The sequence below is a fragment of the Cladophialophora carrionii genome, assembly GCF_000365165.1.
Source record: "Cladophialophora carrionii CBS 160.54 unplaced genomic scaffold supercont1.7, whole genome shotgun sequence".
Classification (NCBI taxonomy): domain Eukaryota; kingdom Fungi; phylum Ascomycota; class Eurotiomycetes; order Chaetothyriales; family Herpotrichiellaceae; genus Cladophialophora; species Cladophialophora carrionii.
Window position 1 is genome coordinate 844,370 of NW_008481832.1, and position 19,229 is coordinate 863,598.

Below are 19,229 nucleotides of genomic sequence, written 5' to 3' on the forward strand. Positions count from 1 at the left end.
GCGAAGTGAGTCAGATAGAGGTACAAGGTTGTGAAAACAGAGTGTCAGTTGCAGGAAAAGCAAGATGAAGACGTGCACAGTTTTTGATCGCGCTCATTGGTGAAGGGACAGGTAGGAGCATGTCAAAAGAACGTCATCAGAGTGACAAAACACAATAGGAAGGATTGAATGGGACTTCAATAGCTGAATAACGAGTGAAGCACAGGTGTTCAGCAGAAGAATCTCATTAGTGAAGCACAAAGTGAAGTCGATTCATTGCGGGGCATCGCGCGAACGGCGGCGGCACTGGGCGTGGCCAGGCACTGCCGCACAGGCACCAGCCGCGCCCATAGCCGGTCGTGACGCCACCCGTGGACTCCAGTCCGCATCTAATTAACAGGCGCCTTGCTTGGCAATCACAACTGGGCCGAGCCTGGAGCAGTCCCCTACCTAGCCCTAGCCGATCTCGCGGAGGAAGCCTCCAGCTCACGCCCGCCTCACTCCAACTTGTACACAGTACACAGTACACAGTAATTAACATAATTTCATGTCGCCGATGATGCCAGCAGGTTGAAGCCACCGACGCCTTCAGCACCCCATCATCCAAAGCTCCTACCTTTGCCCATTGTCTCCATAGTCATCCGTGCGCATACTCGGCCTTCTTCTCTAGAGTCCAGGCATATTCATCAATGCCCATACAACACAGCCATCGCCGATAATGAATCCAGGGTCCGCCCCAAATGGCGGTCCTGCCAACAAGCCGGTGATCAGACGAAAGAAACCAGCAGCTGACCCGTTCTTCAAAGGCCCAAAAGTCAAAGCTGCGGCGACCAAATATCCACCGGCCGGGCGTGAGAATGGCCACCCTACGCCGCCAACTAACGGTCAACCGAAACCTCAAACTCCTCCCATCCTAGCTCGTCCACGAGCACCTTCTCCGTCGAGACCAGCGGTGCCCGAGCGCGAGCGCGTCAGTGGCTTCACTGACCCCCGGGTTACCGCTGAAGGGATCCCCTACAGGGACTACAGACTAGTCACGACAAAGAAAGATCTGCTCAAGGGCTGGAGATATCACATTCTTCAGCTAGCCGGCGAGAAGCCGATAGATATTCGCAGTGAGGCCGAGTTTGCGAAACCAGCTAGACTCCACAGACGCGACCCCCGTGCACCTCCACCCGGCCACCAGGAGAAGAAGGAGGAGGACGAGCAGCTAGACTCCAAGGATGGGCTGAACGCCGCAGAGCGAGAAGAACTGAATCGACGCAAAGAAGCGCGGCAGAAAGAGCGCGAGGCCAACCTGGCCCAGATAGCTCCATCGCAGAATGCGGGAAAGAGGACGAACTTCAAGAAGAAGACCCAGCAGGTGTTCAAGTCCGAGTTCTCTGCCGAAGAGAAGCGCCGGATACAGACAAATTACGAAGAGAAGCTCCCCTGGCATCTGGAAGATTTTGACAACAAGCATTCCCTCATCGGCCACCATCAACCGGGGTCTCGGGACTCTAATGCAGCATTGGTGTACGAGCCCGCAGTTGACGCTTCCACCGGTAAATTTCGTCTCATCCCAATCGAAAAGATTTACCAGTTCAAGCCAAAGCGCGATGATCTGCAGAAGATGACCATCGAAGAAGTTGAAGCTGCAATGAAAAAGGGGGGGTCTGATCCAGAGTGGCTGGTACGTTCTCGAGAGGCCCGGATACAAGAACAAATGAGGGAGCGCGCTGCAAAGGAGAGCAGGGGTCTCTTCTTGGGTGCTTCGAAAACCACTGCTTTCGCTGGGAGGACGGGTGAAGAAGCCGATCTCGACTTTGAAGAGGATTTCGCCGACGACGAGGAAGGAGATCTTTTCATGGACAAGGACGAGGATCAAAAACTCGCAGACGCACGCATCAAAGAAGACCAACTGCAAGCCAATTTCCTTGACTTCAAGGATCTCAACGAATACGATGAGGCCGAGGCTCGAGAAAAGCGAGAGGCTGAAGCGAAGAAGAAAAATTTCAGAGATCTGAGAAAGGCCCTTGAGCGACGAGAGCGTAACTACAACCACGGGAGCGACTCGGAGTACGAGTCATCGGTAAGATTACAATCATGCTGCCGCTACTCTCGTATACTGACAAGTGATAATGTAGACCGACACAGATGAAGAAGAGGAACGCCTTGAGCGTGAGCGTCTGGCCAACAAGCAGAAGGAAGAAGACGAGGCTAGAAAGTCCAATCTACCGTCCTCGGGCACGAACACGCCCTCAGGCCGAAAGGAGAAACGTGATACTGATCGGGAAGAGGGTGGGATGAAGAAGTCAACCTCGTCTCGTAGCCTAAAACGTCCTGCATCCCCGAATGCGTCTGACGCGTCAGGCACCGATGCCTCTGTCAGGAAGAAGAAGCTCAAATCGAAACATCTATCTTCTACGCAGCCTACACCGGGTCACTCCAGGCCAGGTTCTCCGGCGAACGTGCCAAGCTCGTCTGCGCCGGCAGGATCCTTTGACCCGTTGGCGGCAAAGATACGCAGACGCGGAGTTGCTGGAAGCCCTGCTGGATCAGACACAGAAACCGATGGGGCAGCCATGTCGGATGCTTCTCGAGCACGGCGCATCAAGCTCAATGTCGGTGGCTCTCCGCCAGCACCGTCTTCACGTGCAGCTTCCCCAGTCCCAACGCCTGCCACGGTCCCTCGGTCACCTGCCTTTCCCTCGGAGCAGGACATTAGAAATGCGATCCCTCCTGAAGGTATCTCGGTCAGAGACCTCATTCGCAAGATCCCGCACCCGGCGGAGAGGAAGACCGAGTTCGTCAACTTGGTCAAGGCGATCACCCGTCTGGACAAGGACCGGGGTCTCTTGTTGCCGAAATAGAGGTCAGCGAGAGGTTCACGCACGCGGAGTGGTGTGGCTGGGATTCTCGCCGTGCCGCCCTTGGACATTGTGGGCCCGGTGGGCGGTGACGTCGGTACAGTGTTCCACCAGAGCCACGAAAGCTGTCCGTTACAGAAGATCATCCGGCAGAGGAGAAGAGAGGGGGGGAAGGTTGCCGCCAGGCCCGGCGGTTGATGCAGCTACCTGAGTTGCCAGAGGTTTGCCTATAGGGTACGCAACCATGATAGCGCAGAGAGACATCCCTGGTGCACCAGTCGACGAGCCGGCAGAATAACAGTACCTCGACTAGACGCGCTAGGGGCCATTCAAATGGAAACTGCTTTTACGAGACTGCGTTGTGTGAGGTGGCGAGAAGTCTGTAGCTGGATCTCCATTGGTTTCCTTCGACGACCTGTCCCGGACACCGCAACATTTTGTCAAGCATCATCCCATCCCGTGGGTAGCATGAGGGATCATCTTGGAGGAAAAAAATGCTGGAAACCCGACTTTGCGCCCTACACAGTACAGTACCCTGCATACCGCACGGTCGTGACATCTCGCGCCAGGCTCTGTCTGGCCAGCAGCAACACGTTGATAATTTATTGCCGTGCCGGGCACGACGCACCTTTTTGTGTGGTCGAGACTGGGGGACGCGCGCGACGAATGACGAATGAGGTGCAGATTGTGTGGTACGTACTTGTACCTGGTAGATGCATGCTTGCTGGTACAGTATTCGAGGGTGGTTGGGTTGTGCTGCAAACAACATACTACAACAACAACAACAACGACAATCGGCACGGGTCTCGATGAGTCTGTCGGGCGAGAGAAGTCCAGCTGATCGTGGCTGCTACTTGCTACTTTTTACCCTATCCTGTGCGCTCTTGTTGCTGAGCGTGGTCTGGGAGTACATAGTGTGGTATATACTACAGTGTGCGGCATTTGATAGAAGGGGAAGCATACGGAGTACTAGGTACCTACTTAGTACCGCATGCCCCAGCCGCAACCAACAACCGCAACGGTATCAGCAGTAACGTAGCATTGAAACAATTTCCACCGCTGTATCGAACAATCTGGGAAAAGCTCTTTCTCTCTCTCTCTTCCTCTTTTTCTCTCTGTGATCTTCTTTTCGCTAGGTCATTATGTCGCTAAGGCCCGGTCAAAAGCTTGCTCGCCGCTATATCCAATCTTACAATCTTTTGTGCACAGGGAAATGCAGTAACATGAAAATGCAGGTGCTTGCCGCCACCGCCGCCGTCAGTCCGCCTCACCAACCCCAGCCAGATGATGTCTCAGGACCGTCCCTGGCGCTGAAGATCCGACACGTTAGAGTGCCTGAACTGTCTCAGCTAGCGGTGTATCGCCCGCTCACCAACTTCGCCCTCCCGGGTACGACCTCCCAGGCTTTCTTGCCAGCACCATCGTCGTCCCCGCCGTCTGCAAACGGATCAGCCTCCTTCGCGCCCTCCACCAGCCGTTCAACACCTACGCCGCTTGCCGTGCGCCCGGCGATTTCAAACTTAAAGTCGACGGCGCCTTTCCTCGCCAATCCCTGGGTGATGAAACGGACCAACAGGCGCTCCTGTTCAGGCTTGACCACGAACTCAGGCAATCGCCACATCACGCTGGATGTTTTGCGCCGGAAGGACGCGCCGGCCGTGGGGGCCATCATTGCAGATTGGGCCCGAGGGAATGTTGGGTCAGAAATATCGAGGCCCAGGTTGATGGTGACGTTCTTCAAGGTGAGTGGTTCGGATCCGAAGACTGGGTTAAGAGAGTATAGTACGATTACACTGACTTGTCCCTCGATGATCTGCCACGCTGGTGTCAGGAGAATGGGCGAGTATTGCGCGAGGGTTGCCTCTTCCAGGTGGAGTTGATATTTGAGGCAGATCATCGGTGTTGGACGACGGAGTTGTGTGGTCGTGACCGTGTAGCTGCCTGCTTGCTCCTCCGTCTGCCCATCAGTCGGTTTGACTTGGTGGAGAAATATGGGATTGGCCGCGACCTTGTCCAGGAGTTCGAAGTGCTGGATGCGGATTGTCTCGGTGTCGGTGTTCTGTGAACCAGCAGGGTTGTAGGCTAACGCGATTTCTCCCAGCACGAAGGACTTTGATATGCCGGACTCGGTGAATGTGCTATGGACGGTTTCTATTACACTGGCAGACAGACCTGCGTCGTGGAGGTCGGGATGTTGAGCTGGGCCGCCCAGACTTCGGGAGGAGGTCATCGACGCAGCATCGGATGTGATGTGGTCGTCTTGCAAAACGGAAACCGGCGGAGGGCGTTGAATGGGAGAGGCGAGTGTGTTCTCTGGTGAAGTCACGTTCTCTGGTATAGCGACCGGCGGAGAAGCTCGTGTTATTTGTGGCAGGGCGTCGGTGCTACTGGGCACGTACATTGTATTTCGCACGTCTCGACGTCCTCGAACACTACCTTGAGCACGATTAATGCCGGCGTTTTGCGCCTGTGAGCGGAGTTGATTGGCCATGTTTGCCATTGCTTGCTCTGCCTCGGTCTGGTCTTCTTCGATGGGTTTGTCACGAATCATGAAGTTTCGGGCTGATTCGTCTGCAGGGGGAGAAGGGAAGGCTGACGCTTCCGACAACGCCTGCTGTGCCTGGGTGATGGACTCATTCGTGTCCGCTGTGGCGGCTTGATTCAAGGCCATCTGTTGGTATGGGTTGTTGTTGTTGGCTTGAGTAGATGGTGAACTGATTGTGTCCACCAGACCAGGTTGATACGAATTCCCGGTCGGATGTGCTTCCAAAGGATTTGGAGGCTGGCTAATGCCATTTGTCTGCGGAACAGGGAGCGGAGGCTCGGGTAAATCTCGAAGAGGTTGTTCATATCGTCGATTCTGCGAAATCGAAGTTACGGGTCGGTCTTGAGTTGCTGTTGGAGTGAGGTCCTGGCCGGACTCATCCAAATCCTGGAAGCTGCGGGACGAGTCGCCTCTTCTAAATGGCACAAACCTCGTCCGTCGTTTCTCTTCGGTCGAAGAAGAAACTGGAGGTGCAATGCTCTTGCGTCGATTCATCACGGTGCCAAGTCGCTTGAGACCGCTCAGCTTGCTCTTCTCCTTCTGTGTTGGCAGGTCGGGCACTATCATATGTCAGAGATTTTAACGTGGGGCACGAGGGTGACTTACAAGGAGCTGGCCTGCCCTGTCCGGCGAAGGAACTCGACCGTTGACTATTGCTATCAGTCGTGCCTCGGGGTGGAGGAGGCGTCGGCGGAGCACGCAGGGAACTGGTCGGTCTGCCCCCAGTGCCGGCGGTGGCTGAACTCAGTCTTCTCAAAAGGCCACCCCCTCCGCCAGTGGTTACTCTCGCGGCGAATGTCTTGATCTCGTCGGCAGTCTCCACGTTGAGCAGCGCGCCCAGACAGGACTCTGCGCTGACTTTGTTCTTCTCGATCGAGTCCACCTCATGGGTCTGGAACTGCGTGAGGACGTCCCTCAGATGATTGACCCGCGATTCGTCGACGACCTGTAGTTGTTCAAACACATACGGTGCCTGTGATTCCCATTGTCGCGAGGCGTCCTCCACGGTCGAACTTGCAGTATCCGCTCGTCGGCCACCTTTGGCAGCTTTCTTTTGTGCGCCAGATAACTCTTTTGCGATGTTACTCAGGTTCACTTGTGCAGTGCTTAGATCCTTGAAGCCTCTGTTCCGCGATGCCCATGTCCGTAAAGGCGTTTCGACGTCAGTCTCGATTTTGGTCGCAAGGGTCTCGTGGGAGGCTGCTAGATTCTCGGTGCCGGAGACGATCCGCTGCCAGGGCATTTGAAAGATGCTGCGCTCGCTTTAGCAGCACTCAAATCGCCAAAGAAAGACTGCGCCTACCCAAGAGCGGCAGCCCCATCTTGTTGAGGCCGCCGCGCGAGCTTCCGCAAGCTGGCGACATATACTTCCTCTATCTTCCGACGTTCCTTGTCGACTGTCAATCTCTTGTTCACGGTGTTACACAGAAGTGTCTGACCTGAAGCCAATCGGCGATGTCGCTGTTGATCTTGGTTATGAGGGTGACGCGATCATTGAGGATGTTGATTGCTTGCTCCGGCTGCAATGAGGCCTGGCGCAAATGTCAGTCAGTCTGCTTTCCGAGAGTCGCGGCTCCTGCGTGGTAAGTCTTACGAGGAGGTTTAAATACTCAGTGCGCTGGAGCTCGTTGTTTGCCATGGTGAAGGCGCTATCCAAGCATGAGGCAAGAAGGATGAAGTGGATTAACAGAGAAGACCTGACGGACAATTGGCATTGGGTCCACTACGAGGAATTGAAGACGATGTCGAGTTGGAGGCGAGTAGAAAGAATGGTTCTGGAAGCTCTTGGGGTTCGGCGGTCGGCGGGTCGGGATTACGTAGCGCCAGTGAGCTGCAAATATTCATTGTCCCATTCGATGCAGTACATAACCATCTGACTGCTGGGTATTATTGTGTGCTCTCCAGTGGGGGCAGCTTGCTTCTGGAGCACGAAAAGCTTGTGCAGGTTTAACGAGCGCACAGTCCGGACGGTGAAGACAAGGCACTGAAGAGGCACGTTGGATGCAGCCACTTGCTCTATCATTGACGACGTCCTGACAGCGTTGATGTCTTTCCACGTGCACGATGGTGGATGCTGACATGAGGACCAACTCGCTGTCTCCGTGCTCTGGCCATTGACGTGGCCCCCAATCACTCTGAGGAAGGCGGCGATTTGAGGTACGATTTCGTTAGAAGGTTGCTTGAAGCGTCGACAGGATGCCTGTCGATGTCAGTTTCTCTGAGAGACTGAGTCGCATCTTCCAGCTGTAAGAGTCTTGTCCACCTGTGTTTGACTTCGTAATGCTGAGCCATGCTCTAGGACAAATGTTTTCGTGTCAGCTGGCAATGACACAGACGGAGCCCGGAAGAACGCAAAGGAACTGGAGGAAGAGATTCTGGGCTCAGCTACTTCCATAGTAGGCACGCCTCAAAGAGCGTCCACAATTTACTAATGACCCGATTAGGAAGAATATCAGCTGAAGCTGGATGAGGCTGTAAGAGCAATTCACGCAGGAGACACGCCGCCCACACAAGCTGACGAACCCGCCGAAGTCCATGAAGTGTTCAACACCGAGGGTCCAACCTTCGGAGCGTATCAGCATGCAACATTTCACGCCGATGGCCTCATGTCGACTGTGTTCAAGGCGAAATCAACAGATGAGACCGCTCCTGTCCGCGTTGTGGCACTCAAAGTCACTCACCCGGCAATGATGGGCCCGCCGCACAACTCCATCAGGGAGGCTCGACTCCTGGTCAAGGCTCGCCACGAACACGTTGTTCCCCTCCTTGATACCATCCATGAGCCTGGAGATCGGTTCATACTCGTCTTCCCCTTTCTCAGGCAGGATCTGGAGAACCTGCTCAGGTCGGACAGATTGGACAGGCGGCAGGCCGGCATGGTCTTCGATGGACTCTTCAGCGCTTTAGAGCATATCCACCAGCAGGGCATGATTCACAGGGACGTTAAACCGTCCAATATTCTACTGAAGACGATGAACGGGCCTGTCTACCTGATCGATTTCGGTATTGCTTGGTCTGCGGACGACAAGGACTCCGAGCCAGCGGCCTCAAAAATCACCGACGTTGGTACAACTTGCTATCGCCCACCAGAGATCCTGTTTGGCAACAAGAGTTATGACACCTCGCTGGATATGTGGGCTGCTGGTTGCGTCGTGGCGGAAATGGTCCGAGTGGGCCACCGACCAATCTTCGACGCTGGAGACGTAGGAAGTGAATTGGCCTTGATCAAGTCGATCTTCACCACCCTCGGAACACCCGACGAGGTGGTCTGGCCGTCTTCACAGGCATGTCCTGATTGGGGCAAGATGCGCTTTCAGCAGTTCCCGGCGAAAGCGTGGAAGGATCTCCTTCCCGGCGCATCGGAAGCAGCGATCGATTTCGTCTCGAAAACCGTGTGTTATGAGATGACAAGGAGGCTGACCGCGGGAGAGGCTCTCCAGCACGAGCTCAGGTCGATCATTCGGGCCGCATGAGCATTGCATATTAATGCGCTCAGTGTCCACTCGGGCTGCAGTAGTCCACGTGGTTCTTGACAGCTGTCACCCGAGAATAGTCTTTATCGCCCACCGCCTTGCGGTAGGGTTGCCACAGGGTCGCACATCATGACAGTTGGATGCCTGGAGTTCCCCGAGGTCACCATGCACGGTGCAGTGTGTTGGGTTGCGCCGTGGACCGGTAGAGCAGAATCTTCCATTCGAGCCTGGGGAGCAGTGCCGCACAAGTGGCAAACGAAGATTCAGCACTCAACATCAAATGAAGATAATCAGTTCGTGAGATTGGATTGCATAGCTGTGGATGAATTTTTGACCAACCGCTCAAACCTTGTCAAGAGGGACTATGCATCTTGAAAGTTAAGGTGCAACGATAATTACAGTAGATGCTCGCGCCGCTCGGATTGTTATTCCAAGCCACCACACAGAATATTCTTGGGCGCAGTCCAAGCTGCGAGACGCAAGAAGTTGTGGCCGCGCCGCCAACGTGCACTTCCTGCACAGGTTGCTCAAGCCATTTCACGGGTGCATAACCGCCTAGCGAAGCTGCTTGCACATGTACGACTGTTGAGTCTTGCCGCTGCACACACACACACACGCGTCAGGTGTCAATGAGCTTGAAAAAAGGAGCAATCTCTCTTATCCGCCGCTAAGCTGCAGGTACAGGTGGCACCTAAGCCGCATCGAGGGGTGGGCGCCAGGTGGCTTCCGTCTAAATCCAGGCACGCCAATGGAATTTGACAGAGGCCCCTGCTCGCGAACGCCTCAAGGAGCCCTGATCTTTCTAGTCTTTGCCTGAGGAGATGCTGTGGGCATCTGTTCCGCACTTCTCGTTTGTCCTTGCAGTCGCCGTCGCATCCACAGCTTTGGCCTGATCCTCAGTCTCACATCCCAGCAGCCACTTTCCGACTCATCTCACCAGGAAGTGAGCATCGCGTCACTGCCACCCTCACAGCTCGGACTGTGTACTCCCCTTCTCTTCTTTCTTTCCTGCGCACCCTCTGCTCAATGCTCTGCCGCCATTGATTTTCTTCGATTCTTCACCCTCCCCATTCATCCTATTGTTCACCGAGTGTGAATTGTCGCCCTTCTTTTATCGACAATTCATCACTAGCCACTCCTTCTACACCAAGATTCTCCATAATTTCGAGATCACCTCTTCGTAAAACGGTCCAGCAGCGCTGTGATACCCTCGCCCGGTCCTCGAGCAACAGCTTCAGCTGCAGGATTGAAGCATTCTTCTTCGACAGTAAAGGGACGCTGCACGTCAACCGCGGAGTGCCAGCCGCGAGAGCGATACACCTCCGATCTGACAATATCCAACATGGACCTTCGGCCTCGGAACTTCCATGACAGAATGGTGGAATTGGCTAGACGCCAAGATGAGGTCGCTCTCACCACCGTGGATGGCACAGTCTACTCGATCGCGTACGTTACAGCAACACCGACATTTACCGGCGTGATTGGAGGCTATACTACTCTTACTGGCGATGACTCTTCTGCCACCGAAGCACCTACCGATGAGACCACAGCTCCTCCCGACTCCGCTACCAACTCGCCCATTGCAGCTGCGACCACTTCGGCCACGACCACACTCGTATCCTCCACGGAGAGTAGCCCGACTTCTGCATCGTTGATCGCGCCCGCCATCACATCGTTCACTACCTCTGCTGGTATTATTGGAAGCACCAACACAGGTTCTGTTGCGGCTGCGTCAGCTCCGGCCAGTTCCTCGGCGGAATCCTCAAGCTCGTCGAGCAGTGGACTCTCGACGGGTGCAAAGGCTGGTCTTGCCATTGGTATTATTGCGGTCGTCGGACTCGTTGCTGTCTTCCTCTTATGGTTACTCGGAAAGAAGAGGCGCCAGATCGAGGCACAGAACGGAACAGACAACGAGAAGAACACTCCTGCTCCAGGTGTTAACAGCACCGAGATGGCCACAAGAAGCCCGCCCATCAGTGCAACAGCTCCCCGAATAAGTCTACGACCCGTATCTCGCATGTTACCAGAGTTCATGGGCGCGTCTTCTAAGAGCAGGCTCAGCGCCGGCAACATGCTAAACACCATCGGAGAATCGGATTCTGCTGCGACTCGTAAGACACCATCTCCACAACCGCGAGGTCCGAGTCCAGGTCCAGCTCGTGGACTTGGTCTGGCCGCAGCTACCCAAAGCTCTCAAGACAACCACCCGAACAATCCTTTTGCCGACCCTCAGAATCCCTTTGCTGATCCTGAGAAACTGCCAATCCAAGCGCCAGCGCCTCTTGTTGTACCGCCTTCTGCCGCTAAATCACCGGCTGCTACTCCCGCCGCTCCTGTTGCTTCCATGGCTTCTGGTGCCATTGGTGGCGCCAGTGCTGTCAGCGCTCCGCCTGCTACTACCGTACCGAAGCCTACTCCAGCTCCGGCTCCGGCTCCGGTCCCTGTCAAGATGCCAGTGGCAGTCCCAGCACCTGTGTCCGCACCTGCTCCTGCTCCTCAGCTCTCACCACAGCCCACCTCGTCTCCAGCCTCTTCCGCGCCTGCGTCGCCAGCTCTTGTCGCCGCCGCCGGCCAAGGTTCCAATGCTCCTCATCCCGAAGCTCCTCAAGGTAACGTGTATCGCGTGCTTATGGATTTTGCACCCTCCATGGATGACGAATTGGAGTTGAAGAGTGGTCAACTCGTCCGGATGCTTCATGAATACGATGATGGTTGGGTAAGTAGCTGACCAACGTCCCTTCCCAGCACATAACTGATTATTTACCAGGCACTGTGTATCCGCCTCGACCGATCTCAGCAAGGTGTCGTTCCTCGAACATGCCTTGCCGCCAAACCGTCGAAGCCTAAGCCTTCTCACCTCAACCAGTATGCTCGACCTACGCCCGGCGGTCCGGTGTCTCGTCCCATGTCACCAGCGGGTGGCCCACAACGCCCAATGAGTCCTGCAGGACGATCCATGAGCCCTATGGGGAGGCCGATGAGCCCTGCTGGAAGGCCCATGAGTCCTGCTGGAAGGCCAATGAGTCCTGCAGGAAGACCAATGAGCCCTGCTGGGATGCGACGACCTATGAACCCAGGGTTCAATCAACCACCACGAGCAATGTCCCCTGGACCGAGGGCTGGACCGAGAGCTGGACCACCAGGTAGAAGCATGTCGCCAGGCCCCTACGGCGGTCGAAATGGCCCGCCACCCATGGCTGCTGTCAGTCGACGAAGGAGCAACTCCGCCAGCAACGTGAGGGAGAAACGAAATTCTCCTGTTGGACCTTCCAAGCTCGGACCAGGCATGGCGATCTGAACGCGAGCTTGACTGGAAAGCTCGAACCGTTACTTGTTCACCCCTTTCACTGAAATGACGGCAGATGCCTTTCCTATTCTCCCAACCATGTACTTTACGATGAGGATTCAATATCTCCACAAGTGTGAATTCTGTGCCTGGGTCTGTGTTCTTCTTGTGCTTTAGCTTTTCGGAACCATCTCCTGCACGTTGGTGAGCAGGTGATGGGAGAGTTTGAGGATACTGGAGTACTTCATGCTGTTTAGCGAATGAGAAGAAGACAGCTGAGATAGGCGTCCAGGCAAGCAAGACATGAGCTGTCGTTGATGCCAGGATACATAAGTAATACCCACGTCAATGCAAATTCGATAGATGGTTCGTTGAGAGAGACCAATGAGTGCAACGCTCAGCATCAGGCTTGGCCTCGCTGACCTACTCACCTTTACTCAGTCACGTTTGTCACGTCGCATTTCATCTGGCCTCGTCAACGCTTCAACTCAACTGACATCCATGGACGGATTATCCGTCGATATAACATGGGACCGTCTGCGATCGGGTGACGGCTGACAATTTCTTCTCGAGTATGTTGAGCTGGGAGGGGCCTATGTAGACACTGGTGAACACCGTCTCGCGCTGCATCGGGCGTGTCGGTCGTGGCGGTCATAAAGAGTTTCTCTAGCCGTCGTCGAACGCCTCCTACTATGGGTAAAGCATAGTGTCTGGCATTATTTCACATTATCACCTTTCCAGTCACTGAAACCCTCGATCCCCTCGATCTGGCTCGTGGCTCAGCTCACTTCTCTGACCAACTCCATCCAAGCTTTATCTCGCGGCCGCCTGACTTCAGTCTCCCTCGGAAAAGCTCAGGTCGTACAATACTGTACCTGCTGATCGCGATCATGCTGGCAACCGCTCGCTATTTAGAGGGGCACAAGCTGTTGAGCATTCGACTTGCTCTGACTGACGGACTGACGACTGACTGACCGACCTCTGCACGGGCTGTCCATGATGAGAACTGAGCCAACGATGCAACACACAGGCCGTATGCTTGCTATCGAGGTCTCGGTCGCCCCTGTCGCAATGAGAAACGAGGAGTTCTCAGCAAGCCTTAAGACCTCTCCCGTAGGTCCCCATCTACAGTAGTTGTGCTCACGGCACTAGGTCAAAAGTTTCCTGAATCCGATTGCCCAGCGATGTACAGAACCCTCAAGCCTGTCCAGGTCTGTAGAAGGACATTGCCTGCGAAATTGCATTGACGCGGTGCGAGAAGGGATACCGCGTGTAGCTCAACACCGGCTGTAGAGCGAACACCGCGTGTAACTCGAACGTCGCCAGTAACTCGTTCAGCAGACTGAATCAATTCTTTCGCCCTTGCAGATACCTGTACGCTCTTTTCACAGCCATCAAACGCACGGCGCATAGGATAAAACCAAGCCATCCGCGCAGAAGAATGATGTCTAGACATGTCACTGACTAGACACCATCTCAATCACCCAAGTATCTTCTCTGTCCCCCTTCAGACAAACTCCTTAACGCCCTGTTCATCTTCTGCGCCTGTGGTGTCTAACATCGCCACGTCCGGCCAGACGCATTCTACCCACGCATTGTACTGTCCGGAACGACACATGCCGGGAGGTAATTACTTCGAGAGAGACTGACTGGTTCTAATTATGACGCCCCGAGTGCCGATGCCCCGAGACCAACGAGGAAAAGGTATTCTCGATCTACGAGTTCCTGATCCTTCTGCTAGGGAACGGACAGATCTCTGGGTGCCCAGCGGATTCAACAGATCGGTCTTGGTACATAGCTATGTACGGAGTATGTCTCTCTCGCTTCGTGAGGAGATTCCGCTATCAATTACTACATGCATTCATATGCCGAGGTCCATGCTCAGGTCGGTCCAAGGACTCTGCAAAGACACAGACAGCACGCCTCGCACGTCAGCTTGTTGCTATAACTCGTTCTGTAGCGACACAAATTGAAGACTTCACTCGAGCCAGGCAATAGCGAGGTCCACAAAGTGACCGGTCCAAGAAGTGTCGCTGACCTTATGCCCTTGTAAAAGCGCCAGCAGCACGACCGACCGACCGACCGACCGACTGGACGTAACGAGTCTGTCACAGTATTGAGCGAGAAGCCACGGGAGTCACCCACTCACTCACTCACTCACTCAAGCAAGGCTCGGCTGAATCAAAGCGCGTCCTCATACCCCGTACAGAGGGAGGAACGCAATGGCGAACACTAGAGATGACAAAGGATCAACAACTACGACCTCCCCCACGAGGCTGCGACAGATCGCTTTGGTGGCAGAGGATCTCGACCGAGCTCGATCTCTCCTGGTAGGTTGGGCCTTTATCCCGACTTCTTTAACACCCTTCAATCACGTTCCTGTCGTCTGAAAGAGTTTTCGTGGAATAATTTAGACATCCGTACTCGGGACCGAAGTCGTCTTTGTCGACCCGCAGGTTGCGCAATGGGGGTTGAAGAACTTTCTAGGTGAGAAAATGCTGGCCGTGCTTTTTGATTCACTCCCTCTCTCAGTCCCGCTCCCAAACCACTACGGGGTTTTGATTCTGACATGACTGGACATTCTCGCGCCGGCGCAGTGGCCATCGGAGGCGATATCATCGAAGTTGTCTCCCCATTCAAGGCTGACACCACGGCCGGGAGACTGCTCAAGAAGCGAGGCCAAGGCGGGTACATGATCATCATGCAGACGTTGGACGCCGCCGCGAGGAGGGAGCACATCGAGTCCCGGGGCCTCGCCAAGGTCATCTTCAGCCACGCGCACGACGACGTCCAGTGCGTGCAGTACCATCCGAAAGGAATTGCCGGTGAGAGGAATCATCATTTATTTTCACGACCGATTGTGTGGCGATGAGAGCTGATGAGCTGACTGACGGTATGACCACCCACTACTAGGCGGGATGATGCCCGAACTAGACTCGCATGCACCGTCGTCGACGAACCCTACTCCCCTTGAGAGTACGTTCAGTCCGTGGCACGCTTGTGGGACCGAGTATGAGAAGTATTCGAGCGGGATGAGGCGCTGCTCGCACTTGAAGCTGCTCGGCGCCACCCTCCGTCTGGCGCCAGGTCAGACGGACGTGCAAGCCGCGGCGCAACAGTGGCAGGACTACTTCGGGGTCAGGCGGGAGGGGAGTCAGTTGATGTTCACGAATGCAAGGTTGAGCTTCGTTCCAGGAGTCGAGGGGGAAGCGGAGGGGTTGGAGAGCATCACTGTTGAAGTCAAAGGGAAGAAGAGGTTCGAAGGAATGTTGGATATCGCGAGAAAAGAGGGTCTTTGCGGGGATGGTTGGACGAACCTGCTGGGCGTCAAGTGGTACTTTGTGCTCAGGGAGGATGAGAATGAAGATGGTCGGAGTCAAAGGGGCAGCAGACTGTGAGTCCTTGCAGTGCTTTCTGTCCCTGGCTCTCCGCGACGGGAGAGGAGCAGCAAGTTGTGATAGAACAGCATTGGCACCTACTGTACAAAGTCGGGCAATAGCTTGACCAAGGTATATCTATTACTGTATCCAAGGACACAACTGGGCCACGAGGAGGAGGCGAGGAAGGCTCCTTGGGAACCAAGCCCAAAGTACTGTACTGAACACGCAATGTTACCCTCACGGCGCCTTATGTAGTAGGCTGTCCTTGCTGTACTCTCCCCTGAACCTTCCTAATCCACGCCGCACATGCGCAAGTTGGCTGTGCGTAGCAAACTGCTCGCTCTGAAATTCGGCACTTCACAAGCTGGAAACTCATTGATGCACCGGGTTGATGGACACCCAGATGAAGTGACCGATATCAAAGACTCGACATGCTCACAAACTGAAGGTTATTTGGCAGCTATTTCCGTGGATGGAAGCTGGTTCGAGAGAAAGAAGCGGGATCAGAAGTTCTACTTGTCATTCACTCGTATTTAATCTGGGTCGGCTGCCCGTCTCTCATTCTGTCCGTTTTGGCAGCGCAGTCTGGAGTACGAAGCACTCTGTACAGTGCTACACGCAACTGTCACAACGTTGATATCACAGTCGCACTTGATCGAGGGTCCTCAATTCGACAAGCCCACAACTTATTTCGACAGACCATTCCATCGCTATCAGTCCCCCCTGCAGTGTACCCATACGCTAGTCCCACCTCTTTGCGGTCTTCGCTCTTGCAATCATATTGTCTCTTCGCGAAACTACTTCCATCTTGTATACCCCGGTACTTGATACGGCGTGGGGACAAACCACGCGGGATACAGTCCCGCTTCCCTTTGGCGGTGGATGAATGCAGCCGTAACGTGTCCATTCTGTGTGAAGTTCGATTGTGTCTCATTGTTGAAACCCGCGATCGGGGAGTACTCCTTATGCGGGGGCGGAGGCTTGTCGGGTGTGGATGGGAGAGAGTCCGAGGGTTGAGAGCGTTGGATGTGAGAGTCGTCACTGGTATCTTGCTTCCCTGCAGGTTCTGAGCGCCTGACTTCGTTAGGAGGGGATAGTTGCGAATCATGAAGAGGACCTGAATCGTTTTCGAGGTCGGAGTGTCGCTGCATCGGTGGAAAGGTTCTGGTCCCAGAAGTTGAGGCAGGCGTAGTCATCTCGGTTCCCTTGCTCGTAGGAATTGTTTCCAGACGCCGTTGCAGAGGCTTTGCCTGGGGCGGCGATGTTTGGGAAGGCCGAATTGGGAACGACGCAGGGTCGAGATCAAGATCTCCCTCACCTTCCCAGCCATCATCCGAATCAAGAACATAACCGAGATCTAGTCCGGGTTGGTTGCTTGTGCGATTGGGAGGGATCTGACTCAAATGCACACTTGAAGAACTCGAGTCCTTGATCTTGAACGTCTCGGATCTCCCCATTGAATCGTCATAGCCATTCTGTGGCATTGATGAAGGTGGCAGGAATGCCTGCGTCGGCTCTTGAGTCGACATCTGAGAAGGGTGCGGAATTGAGGCAGGATGGACAGACTTTTGTGTATTGCTCCGCACTGGTCGCAGCCGAGGCGAGGATGCGTCGTTGAGGGTGTCGTTCAGCGGGACTTGGGTACCTGTCGTGCGGCGCATACTTGCTGGATGGACCAAAACAGGCGTCCTCGGAAGAGGTACCTCATCCAAGTCTTCATCGTCAAGCTCGATGTCCGCATGATCCGGGCCAACGCTGGATCGGGGAACCAATCTAGGAACCGGAATTGGTGACTGAGACGAGCCTACTCTCTCAACATCAGGGAGATATGATTCGGGCCCGTGAATAAACGTAACACCAGATGCATGTGATGTCGGCGTTGACGGACGTGAATGATCGATCACTGCTTTTGGAGTACCCGAAGCTCGCTCCAATGGAAGCGGCGAGGAAACGCGATGCAGCACCTGAACATTGAACTGTGTATCGTTCGCCACGGGGGAGCCGAAATCCAGTTGTTCAAAGTCTTCGTCCCCTATGTTTGCGGTCTCGTCGCGGAGATTGCATAGTTCTGGTGCTACCTTGACTTGCATAGGCGGTGACTGCGGGTGCCCGGCGTCAGTCGAGTTGCGACGAGGACCACTGCGCGGCACTACACCAGCAAAATCTCTTACGATAATGCCTTCTTCCTTCTGTGGAGAAGCCCCCGATGAGTAAGGATGGGCGTCAGTATCTATTTTGGCTCCACCACTTTCCTGTACGGAGAAGAGGTTAGTAAAGCTTGGTAGACTGTCCTGGCTGCCAGCAGGGCTGCCCTGAGTCTCCTGTGCCTGGCTTGTTGCCGGAATCTCGAGTTCATCCTCAGTGCTGCGTACCACTGGAGCCACCGGAAGCGACGTAGGATTCATTGGGGGTTTGGGCGAAGATGACGGAATCGACCACAAGTTCTGAGAATCTTCAATGCGTGTAGCATGTCGCCGTTGACTACGCTTTGGCAGCTTCAGAACGACCACCTTGCGTTTCGGCGAGGGACCCTTGGGAGTTCGACCTCTCTTTCCAGCTTTTTTAGAAGTGTCATGCAGGGGGACATTGGTCGAACGCTCAGCCAGTGGAGTTCTCTGAGCCTTGGTCGGAGTCTCGCACAGCCTTCTTTTCGTCCTCCGTGTGCTGGCACACAGACTTTCCGGGGTTTGACTGGACAAAACAATCATCGTACTTTTCTTCGGAGTTTCCGGTAGCAACGACGGACGTAAAACCGGACGCGGGTCTGGCAAAGGATCTTCGGCGTCTTCTGTAGAGTCCTTGATTTCCAACGGATAGTTGAAAGGCTCGTCTTTGTTCTCCTCCTGGTCAACGGCCGCAGGAGTGGCTAGTGCTTGTGCGAAATAGTCAAAATTCCGGACGGGATCTGAGAAGACCTCATTCTTCGTTGCTACGCGCCTGGACCGTCTTTTCGCTGAGCCACTTGGCTCTTGATCAGCAGGCTCGCTCTTTCTTTTTCTTGTTCTAGGCTTGTACTCTTCTTGGCTCTCCGGCGCGGCCCTTCGCTTCGAGGACGAGACGGCTACGGCTGGGGTCGCCTTGCGTGTTCGAGGTTTTCTTGGACTGTCGTGGGTTCCGTCCATTTGAGGCATAGCACGTCCTTCGGGAGATGCAGCAACTGTCTCGTCGAAGTCCTGCTGGTCGGAGGGTGGAAAGTCGAAAAAGCCGATTTGGGTCAAGGTAGAATCGCGTTTCTTCATACTGCGCCCGAGTTCCCTCTTTGCTGAGACCCTTCGCGGCTGCCCTTCCTCCAGCAATTGCATGTCGCCTTCATCGTGACTCGGAGAAAGAGTATTCAACCATTGAGCTTGAGTCAAAGTCCGTTGACTTTTTCTCCGTGCTGGTTTAGAGTCGTCTAGTGCTTCCCCTACTCGTCGCCGCTTCCGAGCTGCGGGCGTGGTTAGCGGCCCTGACTTAGATTTGCGCTTGGAGCTCGTGATGGACCACGGCAGGGGAAGTTCGGCCATCCTGCCATAGATGACTGAAAGTGGTCTGGCAGGAACAAAGCACGGGGGTTTCGAAATTCGACGCCGTCACGGTGGAAATGTGGGCCGGTGGTTCGCATGATGTCAACGCGTCCACATTCGACGCGTCCAGAAACACGACGCACGTGACACTGAGATATACGGTCTTCAGGACATGTACCACTCACGACCACTATTACTCGGGCGTTTGCTT

General features: G+C 54.7%; 6 protein-coding genes across 6 annotated transcripts; 4 read left to right on the forward strand and 2 right to left on the reverse strand.

Annotated features, from left to right (window-relative positions):
- Positions 1 to 697: 697 nt before the first annotated feature.
- G647_08389 (uncharacterized protein) lies at positions 698 to 2,831 on the forward strand (the record flags this gene model as incomplete). The annotated part of the gene is made up of 2 exons (XM_008732701.1): positions 698 to 2,050; positions 2,106 to 2,831. The coding sequence occupies 2 exons, from the start codon at positions 698 to 700 to the stop codon at positions 2,829 to 2,831; spliced, it is 2,079 nt and encodes a 692-aa protein (XP_008730923.1).
- Positions 2,832 to 4,173: 1,342 nt separating this feature from the next.
- Positions 4,174 to 7,012, reverse strand: G647_08390 (uncharacterized protein; the record flags this gene model as incomplete). The annotated part of the gene is made up of 5 exons (XM_008732702.1): positions 4,174 to 5,933; positions 5,980 to 6,626; positions 6,677 to 6,762; positions 6,813 to 6,905; positions 6,968 to 7,012. 5 exons carry the CDS (start codon positions 7,010 to 7,012, stop codon positions 4,174 to 4,176), a joined length of 2,631 nt encoding a protein of 876 aa, XP_008730924.1.
- A 967-nt stretch (positions 7,013 to 7,979) lies between these two features.
- Positions 7,980 to 8,846, forward strand: G647_08391 (uncharacterized protein; the record flags this gene model as incomplete). Its single annotated transcript, XM_008732703.1, has 1 exon — positions 7,980 to 8,846. One exon carries the CDS (start codon positions 7,980 to 7,982, stop codon positions 8,844 to 8,846), a length of 867 nt encoding a protein of 288 aa, XP_008730925.1.
- A 1,342-nt stretch (positions 8,847 to 10,188) lies between these two features.
- G647_08392 (uncharacterized protein) lies at positions 10,189 to 12,144 on the forward strand (the record flags this gene model as incomplete). The annotated part of the gene is made up of 2 exons (XM_008732704.1): positions 10,189 to 11,562; positions 11,614 to 12,144. 2 exons carry the CDS (start codon positions 10,189 to 10,191, stop codon positions 12,142 to 12,144), a joined length of 1,905 nt encoding a protein of 634 aa, XP_008730926.1.
- Positions 12,145 to 14,701: 2,557 nt separating this feature from the next.
- Positions 14,702 to 15,530, forward strand: G647_08393 (uncharacterized protein; the record flags this gene model as incomplete). The annotated part of the gene is made up of 2 exons (XM_008732705.1): positions 14,702 to 14,957; positions 15,046 to 15,530. The coding sequence occupies 2 exons, from the start codon at positions 14,702 to 14,704 to the stop codon at positions 15,528 to 15,530; spliced, it is 741 nt and encodes a 246-aa protein (XP_008730927.1).
- A 779-nt stretch (positions 15,531 to 16,309) lies between these two features.
- On the reverse strand, positions 16,310 to 19,018 carry G647_08394 (uncharacterized protein; the record flags this gene model as incomplete). Its single annotated transcript, XM_008732706.1, has 1 exon — positions 16,310 to 19,018. The coding sequence occupies one exon, from the start codon at positions 19,016 to 19,018 to the stop codon at positions 16,310 to 16,312; it is 2,709 nt and encodes a 902-aa protein (XP_008730928.1).
- Between the last annotated feature and the right edge of the window lie 211 nt (positions 19,019 to 19,229).